The sequence below is a fragment of the Cebidichthys violaceus genome, unplaced genomic scaffold, assembly GCF_023349555.1.
Source record: "Cebidichthys violaceus isolate CVI_PGR_0920_01 unplaced genomic scaffold, fCebVio1.0.p SCAF_13, whole genome shotgun sequence".
In the NCBI taxonomy this organism is placed as follows: domain Eukaryota; kingdom Metazoa; phylum Chordata; class Actinopteri; order Perciformes; family Stichaeidae; genus Cebidichthys; species Cebidichthys violaceus.
Window position 1 is genome coordinate 14,274,717 of NW_027176296.1, and position 13,241 is coordinate 14,287,957.

Genomic DNA, 13,241 nt, shown 5'->3' on the forward strand with positions numbered 1-13,241 from the left:
CTACTTAATCAGGTGAAAGAAATCTGTTAATGCAGCTTTTACCAACATGTTTGAACCTGTTCTTCATGAAACGTCAATTATGTGTAAAGAGATTCAAACTTTTACAATATGTATCCACTACAACATTACTTGTACATCTATCCCTGACCTGTAGAGCCATACACTTTTAGTTGTATATGATAATATAAAAACTATGATGGCTCAGTGAAACCCTGAAAAATACAACTTAAAAACAAACCTTAACCAAATCATATTAAAACTCAACCTAAAACAGCTGCTAACCCTTGAAAGAAGTGATGAGCAGCAGTTTTTTAAAGCAGAAACACTCAGAGGTAAACAACCCAAATTCCTGCACTCATCAGCCAATTAGAATCTGAGCTGTTGAAGTGAAATATGGAGACAAACTGGTCAAACCAGAAACATGTTCAGCTGAATGAAAGAATGCCGGCCGTCCCTTTCAAACGCAGAGAGAGACAGACAGAGATTACAGCCACAACAACTCAGACTGAGGACACTAAATCTGGATTTTGAATTTTTGGTCTTGTTGTGTTTTCCACTGAAGAATCTGACAAAAACATGGAGACTGAAGCAGCTGTAAGTATCTGACTGAGATGCTTATAGTACTCGTTAATCCAGATTATCAGAAAAACTTGAAACGAGCCTGAGCATGTACTGAGAGGTGTAGAGAGTTCAGAGTAGGTGTAACTTTGATCCTGAGTGTATAAAACAAAATGTGTGACAGTTGCAATTATATAACAATGTTTAAAAACCTCAAAAATGTTACTTATTAAGCAGAGTACGTGTAAGTGTACTTAGTTACTTTCCACCTATATTGCTGAATTGTAGTAAGGTGGAAGTATAACAGCACAGAATTTGACAGGAAGTACCTGAAAATCCCGATCTATAACTCTCCAACTGAACTTTGTCCCACTGCCCAATGCTTGTTCTATTTAAATGCTTCCTCTGAGTCTGATATTCAGTTACGTGTTCAATCTTACCAGTCAAACGAATCCCCTTGTGCCCCTTAATGTGCCTTAATAATATTTATTAAACTGCTAGAGTTTTTTGGTGTAATGATCTCTGTTAATACATTTATTTTTGTTTTACATTGTTACATTACATGTTTTAACTAGCCTAAAAGAGTCACCAAATAGCTAGCATTTATGATTTAATGGAAGATCATTTCTAGACAAACCATTTCACAGTGAACAATCATTGCTTGTTACTAAATCTACTTCATTCCACATGTATCTGATAATACAGGGGCTCTCTGAACTGTCCAACAATACAAACAAAGAAAGGTGTCTTGTTGAGGAACCTTCAAAGGAAAATGACCAGAAACTGCCTGAAATACATATCCAAGAGGATAAGGCAACCAATGACTGTGACCCAGAAGATCAAACGGACGGAAACATGAGGACGACAGACCTTCTAAAGGCGAGTCAGAGGGTTAAAAGCTACATACAAGAGGACTTTAGCCAGTTAAAGGAAGAAGTGTTGAATGTGTTTAAGGAGAGAGACACAAGCCCATCAGGTCAGGCAGAAAATAAAGCTGCCACCAGCACGCTCAATCTCCTGAAAGAGGACCTCAGCCAGCTTAAAGAAGATGTGACCAGCATCTTCAGCTCGTCCAAACAAACAAAGTCTGTAGATCCTAAAACCAGCCAGTCAGCAGAGAAGACGATCAACCGCCTGAGCTTTTTTAACTTTAAAGAAGACTTGTCTAACGTCTTCAGAATCGCTCTTTCAAAGGAGAGAGACAACAGGGATGCCACAGCTAAGCCAGACTCATCCAACACCTTCAAGATGAAAGCTAAAAGGACAGATGAACCCTTTATACAGACTCTGTTTAGAAGAGACCAAAAGATTTCCCAAAATGCAGAAAACATTCAGGAAGTTAAAAAGACATTTTCAGAGACGAGTGATGAACAAATGGACACTGGTTTTGGGGGAAACCTCTCGGAGAAGAACAAAGAGACGGTCGATACCCAGGAAATCGACGACAACATGAAAGACAGAATGAAGGAAGAGGAGGACAGTGAAGTGGATATAACTGTCTCTGATGAGACAACGACAACACAACAAACTGAGGGGACAATTCCTACATCACAGGCAGGTAGGCTCCATCTAACACTGTTAACCTAACAATGTTCAACTTTAAACCTTTGAATCCCGATTATTAATAACTGCCTTTGTAAAAATCGGGTCAGGTCTTGGGTGAAGCAAATACATACAAATACAAAAATAGTCTGACGAAGCCAGTTCCGACACCTGAAAAATGAATGAATAAGACAAAGTTCGACTGCATTTCATGGTGCATTTCCATGACTTGCAGATGAAGAGTATAGTGGGAAGCCATTAACAGGACTGTGGATCACATAACCGCACAATGCAATGTAATCAGACATGACAACAACCTGTTAATAGCCAAAACGTGATGGTGGCACGTAATGTGTAAAATTACGTGCCACCATCACGGAAAAAATTTAATGTTACTATTACGCAACGAAACAATTTAGGAAAAATGTTATAGTTGGGCTTAAACTAAGTACGTTATCTTAGGTTTAGGAAACCAACCACCGAATTGTCCGATTACCGTTGTTCACTTTTCTTCGACAGGCTATACTATGACTGTTTTTTGACATTTTTCGACAAGCTATACTATGACTGTATTTGACATGCTATACTATGACCGTTTTTCACTTTTTTTCAACAGGCTATACTATGACCGTTTTTCACTTTTTTTGAAAGGCTATGCTGTGACTGCTTTCGACAGGCTATATTATGACTTTTTTTAACTTTTTTCGACAGGCTATACTATGACCGTTTTTCACTGCTTTCGACAGGCTATACTATGACTGTTTTGGACATGCTATTTGATGACTTTTTTTCACTTTTTTAGACAGGCTATACTATGATCGTTTTTCACTTTTTTCGAAAGGCTATACTATGACTGCTTTCGACAGGCTATATTATGACTTTGTTTTAACTTTTTTCGACAGGCTATACTATGACCGTTTTTCACTTTTTTTCAACAGGCTATACTATGACCGTTTTTCACTTTTTTCGAAAGGCTATACTATGACTGCTTTCGACAGGCTATACTATGACTTTTTTCGACATGCTATACGATGACAGTTTTTCACTTTTTTCGACATGCTATACTATGACCGTTTTTCACTTTTTTTGACAAGCTATACTATGACTTATTTCGACAGGCTATACTATGACTGTTTTCGACATAATATACTATGACTGTTTTTTGACTGCTTTCGACAGGCTATACTATGACTGTTTTTGAAATAATATACTGTGACTGTTTTTTGACTTTTTTCAACATGCTATACTATTACTGTTTTCAACAGGCTACACTATGACTGTTTTCGACATAATATACTATGACTGTTTTTTGACTTTTTTCGACATGCTATACTATGACCGTTTTTCAATTTTTTCGAGATGCTATACTATGACTGTTTTTCACTTTCTTCGACAGGCTATACTATTACTGTTTTCGACAGGCTACACTATGACTGTTTTCGACATACTACACTATGACTGTTTTTTCCACTTTTCGACATGCTATACTATGACCGTTTTTTTATTTTTTCGACATGCTATACTATGACCGTTTTTGACTTTTTTCGACAAGCTGAACTATGACTGTTTTCGACATAATATACTATGACTGTTTTTTGACTTTTTTCGACAGGCTATACTATGACCGTTTTTCACTTTTTTCGACAGGCTATTCTATGACTGCTTTCGACAGGCTATACTATGACTGTTTTCGACATAATATACTATGACTGTTTTTTGACTTTTTTCGACATGCTATACTATGACCGTTTTTAAAAAATTTTCAACATGCTATACTATGACCGTTTTTCACTTTTTTCGACAGGCGATATTATGACTGTTTTCGACATAATATACTATGACTTTTTTTGTACTTTTTTTGACATGCTATACTATGACCGTTTTTCACTTTTTACGATATGCTATACTATGACCGTTTTTCACTTTTTACGATATGCTATACTATGACCGTTTTTCACATTTTTCGACAGGCTATACTATGAGTGTTTTTGACAGGCTATACTATGACTTTTTTCGACATGCTATACTCTGACCGTTTTTCACTTTTTTCGACAGGCTATACTATGATCGTTTTTCACTTTCTTCGACAGGCTATACTATGACCGTTATTCACTTTTTTCGACAGGCTATACTATGACTGTTTTCTACATGATATATAATAAGACTTTTTATAGACATACTATGCCAATGGTTCTCAATTGCTGTCCGTGGCTAAGTGGAGAGCAGGGCTTCCTCTCAATCAGAGGGTCGAAGGTTCAATCCCGGCTCCTTCTATGCTAGTCTCAACCCCAAAATACTATTACTATGACTTTTTTTAGACTTACGAAACGATGACTGTTTTTTGACTTTTTTCGACATGCTATACTATGACCGTTTTTCACTTTTTTTGACATGCTATACTATGACCGTTTTTCACTTTCTTCGACAGGCTATACTATGACCGTTATTCACTTTTTTCGACAGGCTATACTATGACTGTTTTCTACATGATATATAATAAGACTTTTTATAGACATACTATGCCAATGGTTCTCAATTGCTGTCCGTGGCTAAGTGGAGAGCAGGGCTTCCTCTCAATCAGAGGGTCGAAGGTTCAATCCCGGCTCCTTCTATGCTAGTCTCAACCCCAAAATACTATTACTATGACTTTTTTTAGACATACTATACGATGACTGTTTTTTGACTTTTTTCGACATGCTATACTATGACCGTTTTTCACTTTTTTCGACATGCTATACTATGACCGTTTTTGACTTTTTTTCGACAAGCTATACTATTACTGCTTTCGACAGGCTATACTATGACTGTTTTTGACATAATATATTATGACTGTTTTTTGACTTTTTTCGACATGCTATACTATGACTGTTTTTTGATTTTTTTCGACAGGCTATACCATGACTGCTTTTGACAGGCTATACTATGACTGTTTTAGACATACTACACTATGACTGTTTTTTCCACTTTTCGACATGCTATACTATAACGGTTTTTTAATTTTTTCGACATGCTATACTATGACCGTTTTTCACTTTTTTCGACAGGCTATACTATGACTGCTTTCGACAGGCTATACTATGACTGTTTTCGACATAATATACTATGACTGTTTTTTGACTTTTTTCGACATGCTATACTGTTACTGTTTTCGACAGGCTATACTATGACCGTTTTTCACTTTTTTCGACAGGCTATACTATTACTGCTTTCGACAGGCTATACTATGACTGTTTTCGACATAATATACTATGACTGTTTTTTGACTTTTTTCGACATGCTATACTATGACCGTTTTTCACTTTTTTTGACAGGCTATACTATTACTGTTTTCGACATAATATACTATGACTGTTTTTTGACTTTTTTCGACATGCTATACTATGACCGTTTTTCACTTTTTTTGACAGGCTATACTATTACTGTTTTCGACATAATATACTATGACTGTTTTTTGACTTTTTTCGACTTGCTATACTATGACCGTTTTTGACTTTTTTCGACAAGCTATACTATGACTGCTTTTGACAGGCTATACTATGACTGTTTTCGACATAATATACTATGACTGTTTTTTGACTTTTTTCGACATGCTATACTATGACCGTTTTTTAAATTTTTTCAACATGCTATACTATGACCGTTTTTCACTTTTTTCGACAGGCTATACTATGACTGGTTTCTACATAATATATAATAAGACTTTTTATAGACATACTATGCCAACGGTTCTCAATTGCTGTCCGTGGCTAAGTGGAGAGCAGGGCTGCTGCTCAATCAGAGGGTTGAAGGTTCAATCCCTGGCTCCTTCTATGCTCGTCTCAACTCCAAAATACTATTACTACGACTTTTTTTAGATATACTATACTATGACTGTTTTTTGAGTTTTTTCGACAGGCTATACCATGACTGCTTTTGACAGGCTATACTATGACTGTTTTCGACATACTACACTATGACTGTTTTTTCCACTTTTCGACATGCTATACTATGACCGTTTTACACTTTTTTCGACAGGCTATACTATGACTGCTTTCGACAGGCTATACTATGACCGTTTTTCACTTTTTTTGACAGGCTATACTGTTACTGTTTTCGACAGGCTATACTATGACTGTTTTCGACATAATATACTATGACTGTTTTTTTACTTTTTTCGACATGCTATACTATGACCGTTTTTCACTTTTTTCGATAGGCGATATTATGACTGCTTTCGACAGGCTATACTATGACTGTTTTCGACATAATATACTATGACTTTCTTTTTACTTTTTTTGACATGCTATACTATGACCGTTTTTCACTTTTTTCGACATGCTATACTATGACCGTTTTTCACTTTTTTCGACAGGCTATACTATGACTGGTTTCTACATGATATATAATAAGACTTTTTATAGACATACTATGCCGATGGTTCTCAATTGCTGTCCGTGGCTAAGTGGAGAGCAGGGCTGCCTCTCAATCAGAGGGTTGAAGGTTCAATCCCTGGCTCCTTCTATGCTAGTCTCAATCCCAAAATACTATTACTATGACTTTTTTTAGACATACTATACTATAACTGTTTTTTACTTTTTTTGACAGGCTATACCATGACTGCTTTTGACAGGCTATACTATGACTGTTTTCGAAATAATATACTATGACTGTTTTTTGACTTTTTTTGACATGCTATACTATGACCGTTTTTCACTTTTTTCGACAAGCTATACTATGACTGCTTTCGACAGGCTATACTATGACTGTTTTCGACATAATATACTATTACTGTTTTTTGACTTTTTTCGACATGCTATACTATGACCGTTTTTCACTTTTTTTGACAGGCTATACTATTACTGTTTTTGACATAATATACTATGACTGTTTTTTGACTTTTTTCGACTTGCTATACTATGACCGTTTTTGACTTTTTTCGACAAGCTATACTATGACTGCTTTTGACAGGCTATACTATGACTGTTTTCGACATAATATACTATGACTGTTTTTTGACTTTTTTCGACATGCTATACTATGACCGTTTTTTAAATTTTTTCAACATGCTATACTATGACCGTTTTTCACTTTTTTCGACAGGCTATACTATGACTGGTTTCTACATAATATATAATAAGACTTTTTATAGACATACTATGCCAATGGTTCTCAATTGCTGTCCGTGGCTAAGTGGAGAGCAGGGCTGCCTCTCAATCAGAGGGTTGAAGGTTCAATCCCTGGCTCCTTCTATGCTAGTCTCAACCCCAAAATACTATTACTATGACTTTTTTTAGACATACTATACTATAACTGTTTTTTACTTTTTTTGACAGGCTATACCATGACTGCTTTTGACAGGCTATACTATGACTGTTTTCGACATACTACACTATGACTGTTTTTTCCACTTTTCGACATGCTATAGCATGACCGTTTTTTTATTTTTTCGACATGCTATACTATGACTGCTTTCGACAGGCTATACTATGACTGTTTTCGAAATAATATACTATGACTGTTTTTTGACTTTTTTTGACATGCTATACTATGACCGTTTTTCACTTTTTTCGACAAGCTATACTATGACTGCTTTCGACAGGCTATACTATGACTGTTTTCGACATAATATACTATGACTGTTTTTTGACTTTTTTTGACATGCTATACTATGACCGTTTTTCACTTTTTTCGACAGGCTATACTATTACTGTTTTCGACATAATATACTATTACTGTTTTTTGACTTTTTTCGACTTGCTATACTATGACCGTTTTTGACTTTTTTCGACAAGCTATACTATGACTGCTTTTGACAGGCTATACTATGACTGTTTTCCACAAAATATACTATAACTGTTTTTTGACTTTTTTCGAGATGCTATACTATGACCGTTTTTGACTTTTTTCGACAAGCTATACTATGACTGCTTTCGACAGGCTAAACTATGACTGTTTTCGACATAATATATTATGACTGTTTTTTTACTTTTTTCGACATGCTATACTATGACCGTTATTCACTTTTTTTGACAGGCTATACTATGACTGCTTTCGACAGGCTATACTATGACTGTTTTCGACATAATATACTATGACTGTTTTTTCCACTTTTCGACATGCAATACTATGACCGTTTTTTTATTTTTCCGACATGCTATACTATGACCGTTTTTGACTTTTTTCGACAAGCTATACTATGACTGTTTTTGACATAATATACTATGACTGTTTTTTTACTTTTTTCGACAGGCTATACTATGACCGTTTTTCACTTTTTTCGACAGGCTATACTATTACTGTTTTCGACAGGCTAAACTATGACTGTTTTCGACATAATATATTATGACTGTTTTTTGACTTTTTTCGACATGCTATACTATGACCGTTATTCACTTTTTTCGACAGGCTATACTATGACTGTTTTCTACATGATATATAATAAGACTTTTTATAGACATACTATGCCAACGGTTCTCAATTGCTGTCCGTGGCTAAGTGGAGAGCAGGGCTGCTGCTCAATCAGAGGGTTGAAGGTTCAATCCCTGGCTCCTTCTATGCTCGTCTCAACTCCAAAATACTATTACTACGACTTTTTTTAGATATACTATACTATGACTGTTTTTTGAGTTTTTTCGACAGGCTATACCATGACTGCTTTTGACAGGCTATACTATGACTGTTTTCGACATACTACACTATGACTGTTTTTTCCACTTTTCGACATGCTATACTATGACCGTTTTTTAATTTTTTCGACATGCTATACTATGACCGTTTTTCACTTTTTTCGACAGGCTATACTATGACTGCTTTCGACAGGCTATACTATGACTGTTTTCGACATAATATACTATGACTGTTTTTTGACTTTTTTCGACATGCTATACTATGACCGTTTTTGACTTTTTTCGACAAGCTATACTATGACTGCTTTTGACAGGCTATACTATGACTGTTTTCGACATAATATACTATGACTTTTTTTTTACTTTTTTTGACATGCTATACTATGACCGTTTTTCACTTTTTTCGACATGCTATACTATGACTGTTTTTCACTTTTTTCGACATGCTATACTATGACCGTTTTTCATTTTTTTCGACAGGCTATACTATGAGTGTTTTTGACAGGCTATACTATGACTTTTTTCGACATGCTATACTCTGACCGTTTTTCACTTTTTTCGACAGGCTATGCTATGACTGTTTTTCACTTGTGTTCAAACAGACTTGTGGCTACATCAGAAAATGTTGCCTCATTATTTGACATTGTGTAACATTAAACAACATATCAATTCTACAGCCGAGCAGAGAAGTGAGAGTGAAGAGGGGAGTGACAACAACTCTGTGGTGTCAGCAGAAGACGAGAGGATAAACAACGAAGAAGAACAAGAGGAAGAGCAAAAAGAAGAAGAAGATAAAGAAGAAGAAGAAGAAGAACAACAACAACTGAAGGCATCACAGACTCTTCTCTGGGAGCCTTTGTCCTCTGGGATCAATCTCTTTAGTCTGAGAAACCCAAACAAAGACGACATGATGTGAGTCAAACCTCAGGAAGTCAAAGCGAACACTTTGTTGTAAAATGCTCAGCGTATGATGTTGTGGTTATTTCTGCTCTTGTAGGGATCAGCCAGGAAGAGACTCGTGGTTGGTGAAAAACTGTAAGCTCACATAGATTTTATATCTTTCTGCAACTTTTTACATGACATTATGTTCCTGCAATTAAAATGTGATATTTAAAACGTTACCTTAAAAGACCAGTTGTAAAACGTAAAGTATAAGCACAACTAAAACAATTAGTCATCTTGAGATGATGTGAAGATCATTTGTTGATCTGAAGATAATTGGCCAAAATCTTAGCAGCCACAACTACCAACTATTCTGGTTACTTGCCAGTGATAAGACCTAATAAATCAATTCGTTTTTGATATATTTTGTCTATAAAATATCAACAATTTGAACAAATTTCCAACATAATTCTTTAAATTGTTTGTTCAATCTGAAGAGTTTCAAATTACAATACCAAACAAAGAAAAGCAGCAGGAACCAGATTATCAAAATGAATTGCTGAATCAACTAATCTTGTTCCTTATTTCGTCCATCAGTTGCCTGTTATTTGACCTTGGATCCCAAAACTGCCAACTCAGAGCTCCATCTGACCGACTGCAACAGGAGGGCGACTCGAGTATGGTCGGACCACCGGCCCTCGAAGCATCCGGACCGGTTTGAGCGCTGCCCTCAAGTCCTGTGCAGGGAGGGGCTGCTGGACTCGGTGTACTGGGAGGTGGAATGGAGCGGCGGTGCCGACATCGGCGTTACCTACAACAGCATCTCTAGAGACGGAGACACAGCGAGCTGTCTGCTGGGTCACGGCGAGCGGTCCTGGAGCCTGGAGTGTTCGGAGGGAAGCTATACACCGTGCCACCATAACAAGAGATTCAGGTCCTCCTCACCTCGACCCTTCACCCACAGAGTTGGGGTTTACCTGAACTGGGCTGCAGGCTCTCTGTCATTCTACTGCGTCTCTCAGAACACCATGGTCCACCTTCACACCTTCAACTCTACTTTCACTGAGCCTCTGTACCCGGGTTTCTGGGTCTGGGCTTATAATGGCTCGGTGTCGCTGACTCAGGTGGAGTTAGACTGGGAACGACTGCTTCAGTGAACCACTGAGAACAAGTAGAGACCACAGACTGTATATGTAAAGCGGACGTAGTCATTGTGACGTCCCCCATCGGTTTGTGGACTGCCGTTAGGAAGCCTTCGAGTTCGGCGATCTTGGTATAAGGTCATCGCCTTTTTTGCAACCAATGAACAGAAGTTACCATATTTGGAATGGAGGAGTGACGTAGTGACGCCAGATACGGCTCTGGTAGCGGCAGCAACCTGTCAATCACAGTAAGCCCGCCCTCAAGCATACCCTGCTTTATGGTCTATTTGACTCTAAATGGAGCATAATTTACTAAATGAACATCATGATGTATTTAAGAAGACTTGTAACTCAAGATTTAGACCATAAACTCATGTTTACAATGTTTACTGAGGTAATAAATCAAGAGAGAAGTAGAGTCCTTTTCTCATAGACTTCTATACAACCAGAGGAGTCGCCCCCTGATGGTTAGCAGAGAAAATACAAGTCTTAAGACACTTCCGCATCGGCTTCACTCGGCAGAATCAGAGGTTGCTGCCTGGTTGAGATGCAAGGGTGAGAGCAATGTCGGAGTTAAGGCTCTCTTAAGATAAATGTAAACGCAAAGAATGGTGTTCTGGAAAAATCGTAGGTCGCAGAGAATCCCAGAGTAGCGGATTCGAGCATCAAGAAAGCCGTTTGGTTGATCCTATCACCATCTGGATTACAATATGCTCAAAATCCATACATATAAATGTATAGTATGCGTGTTGGTGTTTCTGGATCAACCCCTGATCACTGGAGAAACACGTTCCAGCCTTAAGGTCACATCACGTCACATCAGAAAGTGCCACAGGAAAATTCAGATTAGACTCTTTCCATATCACACACTACATTACTTTATCGGTTCTAGCTGACCCAGACTAGTACAGTCCAACCAGTCCAGACAAATCAGATTCGGAGATTGTTTGCGGCCACCTTTAGCTGACGTAACACTTGAAGCACTTCTATAAGAGCACTTTAAGATCCAAACAAGTCAAAGACACCTGAAACTAAAAGACTGATCTCCCGACGGCCTTGCTTTAGCATCGGGTCACTTCTGAAAATGTTTTGAAGCCCAGAATAGAACATTTATGAACCCTTTACATTTTCTAGATTCACTGTATGCTGTTATGCGTCTGTTGATTTCTGTTTGTGTGCTCCATCTGTTTGTGTGTGTATTGTGTGTGTATTGTGTGTATGTCTTACCTGTAGCTGGGTCTCTTGACTCCCTCGGGCCTCCTGCAGCTCTTTCTCCAGCTGCTCCAGACGAGAGACACGCATCTGCAACACACACACACACACACACACACACACACACGGTTCAGACACGTCCAGATGTGCTGTGTTTCCACCAACCAGCTGTCAACCGTCAACAACTATTCAACTATGTAATTCAATCAAAACTAATTTAAATTCATTTAGATTTTCAATCTTTTATTAATACAAATAATTTGATGAAATAATCTGCTGTGGCTGAAGGTGCAAATCCCCGTCCAATCAGCAGCCTCGGCCTCACCTGTGTCCTCTGAACCATCTCGTCGCTGGTGCCGAAACGTTCCTCCATCACAGATCGAACCCGCTGGCCTTCAAACTCCAGCTGCTGCCTGATCATATCCATCTGCAGAGAAAACTACAGCGACAAATTTGTGATCAGATTTTTATTCTGACAAAATACGGCACAGTCGTTGACTTCTCGTTCAGAGCAACAGTCAGTCGAACACCATAAACTTAATCACCAACAAGTTTGTTGATTGATTCATTATTTAAGTAAATCATCAAATTAAACATCCATTCTCTAGTTCCAGTCTCCCCAGTGTTTTATTTCTCAGTAAACTGAATATTTGTATATATTTTGGACTGTTGGTAAAACAAAACACGACGTATGACGACGTCACGTTAGACTCTGAGAGACGGAGAGCTACATATTCTGACACAGATGAATCGATAATGTAAATACAGTTATCATTACTTGCAGCTGTTGTCCCAAAAAAAAAGAATTTCCCCACGAATCAATGAAGTTGTATCTCCCTAACTGGAAATAATAGTTTATTTGTTGATAATATTTAGTTTAATTTGTCTGTAAAGTAACTCAAGTTATCAGATAAATGTAAAAAGCACACCGTTTCCCTCTGATATAGTCGAATAGAAATATAATGTAACGGAAATACTCAAAGCTGTACAGTACTTGAGTAAATGAACTTGGTTACTTTCCATACGCTGCTGATGCTGAGTACAATAGTGTGTGCATGTGGGGGTTTGTGTGTGTGTGTGTGTGTGTGTGTGTGTGTGTGTGTGTGTTCTCACCGTGTCGATGCGAGGCAGTTGAGCCAGTCTCTGTGACAGCTCCTCCAGCTGGCTGAAGTACCAGCAGCGCTCCCTCTCCTCCCGGTCGATCTCCCCCAGCAGGAGGTTCCTACAGACGGTCACACAGATAGCACTGTTAGCGTCAGGAGTGCTAACGCTCAACGCGCCGGCTCGTGGGCCACGAAAA

General features: G+C 37.9%; 1 protein-coding gene across 2 annotated transcripts in view; it reads right to left on the minus strand.

Moving 5' to 3' along the window:
• Positions 1-13,241, minus strand: part of apc2 (APC regulator of WNT signaling pathway 2) — a 46,194-nt gene that overhangs the window by 17,567 nt on the left and 15,386 nt on the right. For both annotated transcript variants that reach the window (XM_068707839.1, XM_068707840.1), the window contains exons 5-7: positions 13,055-13,163; positions 12,267-12,380; positions 11,957-12,031 (exon numbers count right to left, since the gene is read on the minus strand). In XM_068707839.1, the coding sequence (XP_068563940.1) occupies positions 11,957-12,031; positions 12,267-12,380; positions 13,055-13,163 (298 nt within the window). The remainder of the gene's footprint in view (positions 1-11,956; positions 12,032-12,266; positions 12,381-13,054; positions 13,164-13,241) is intronic.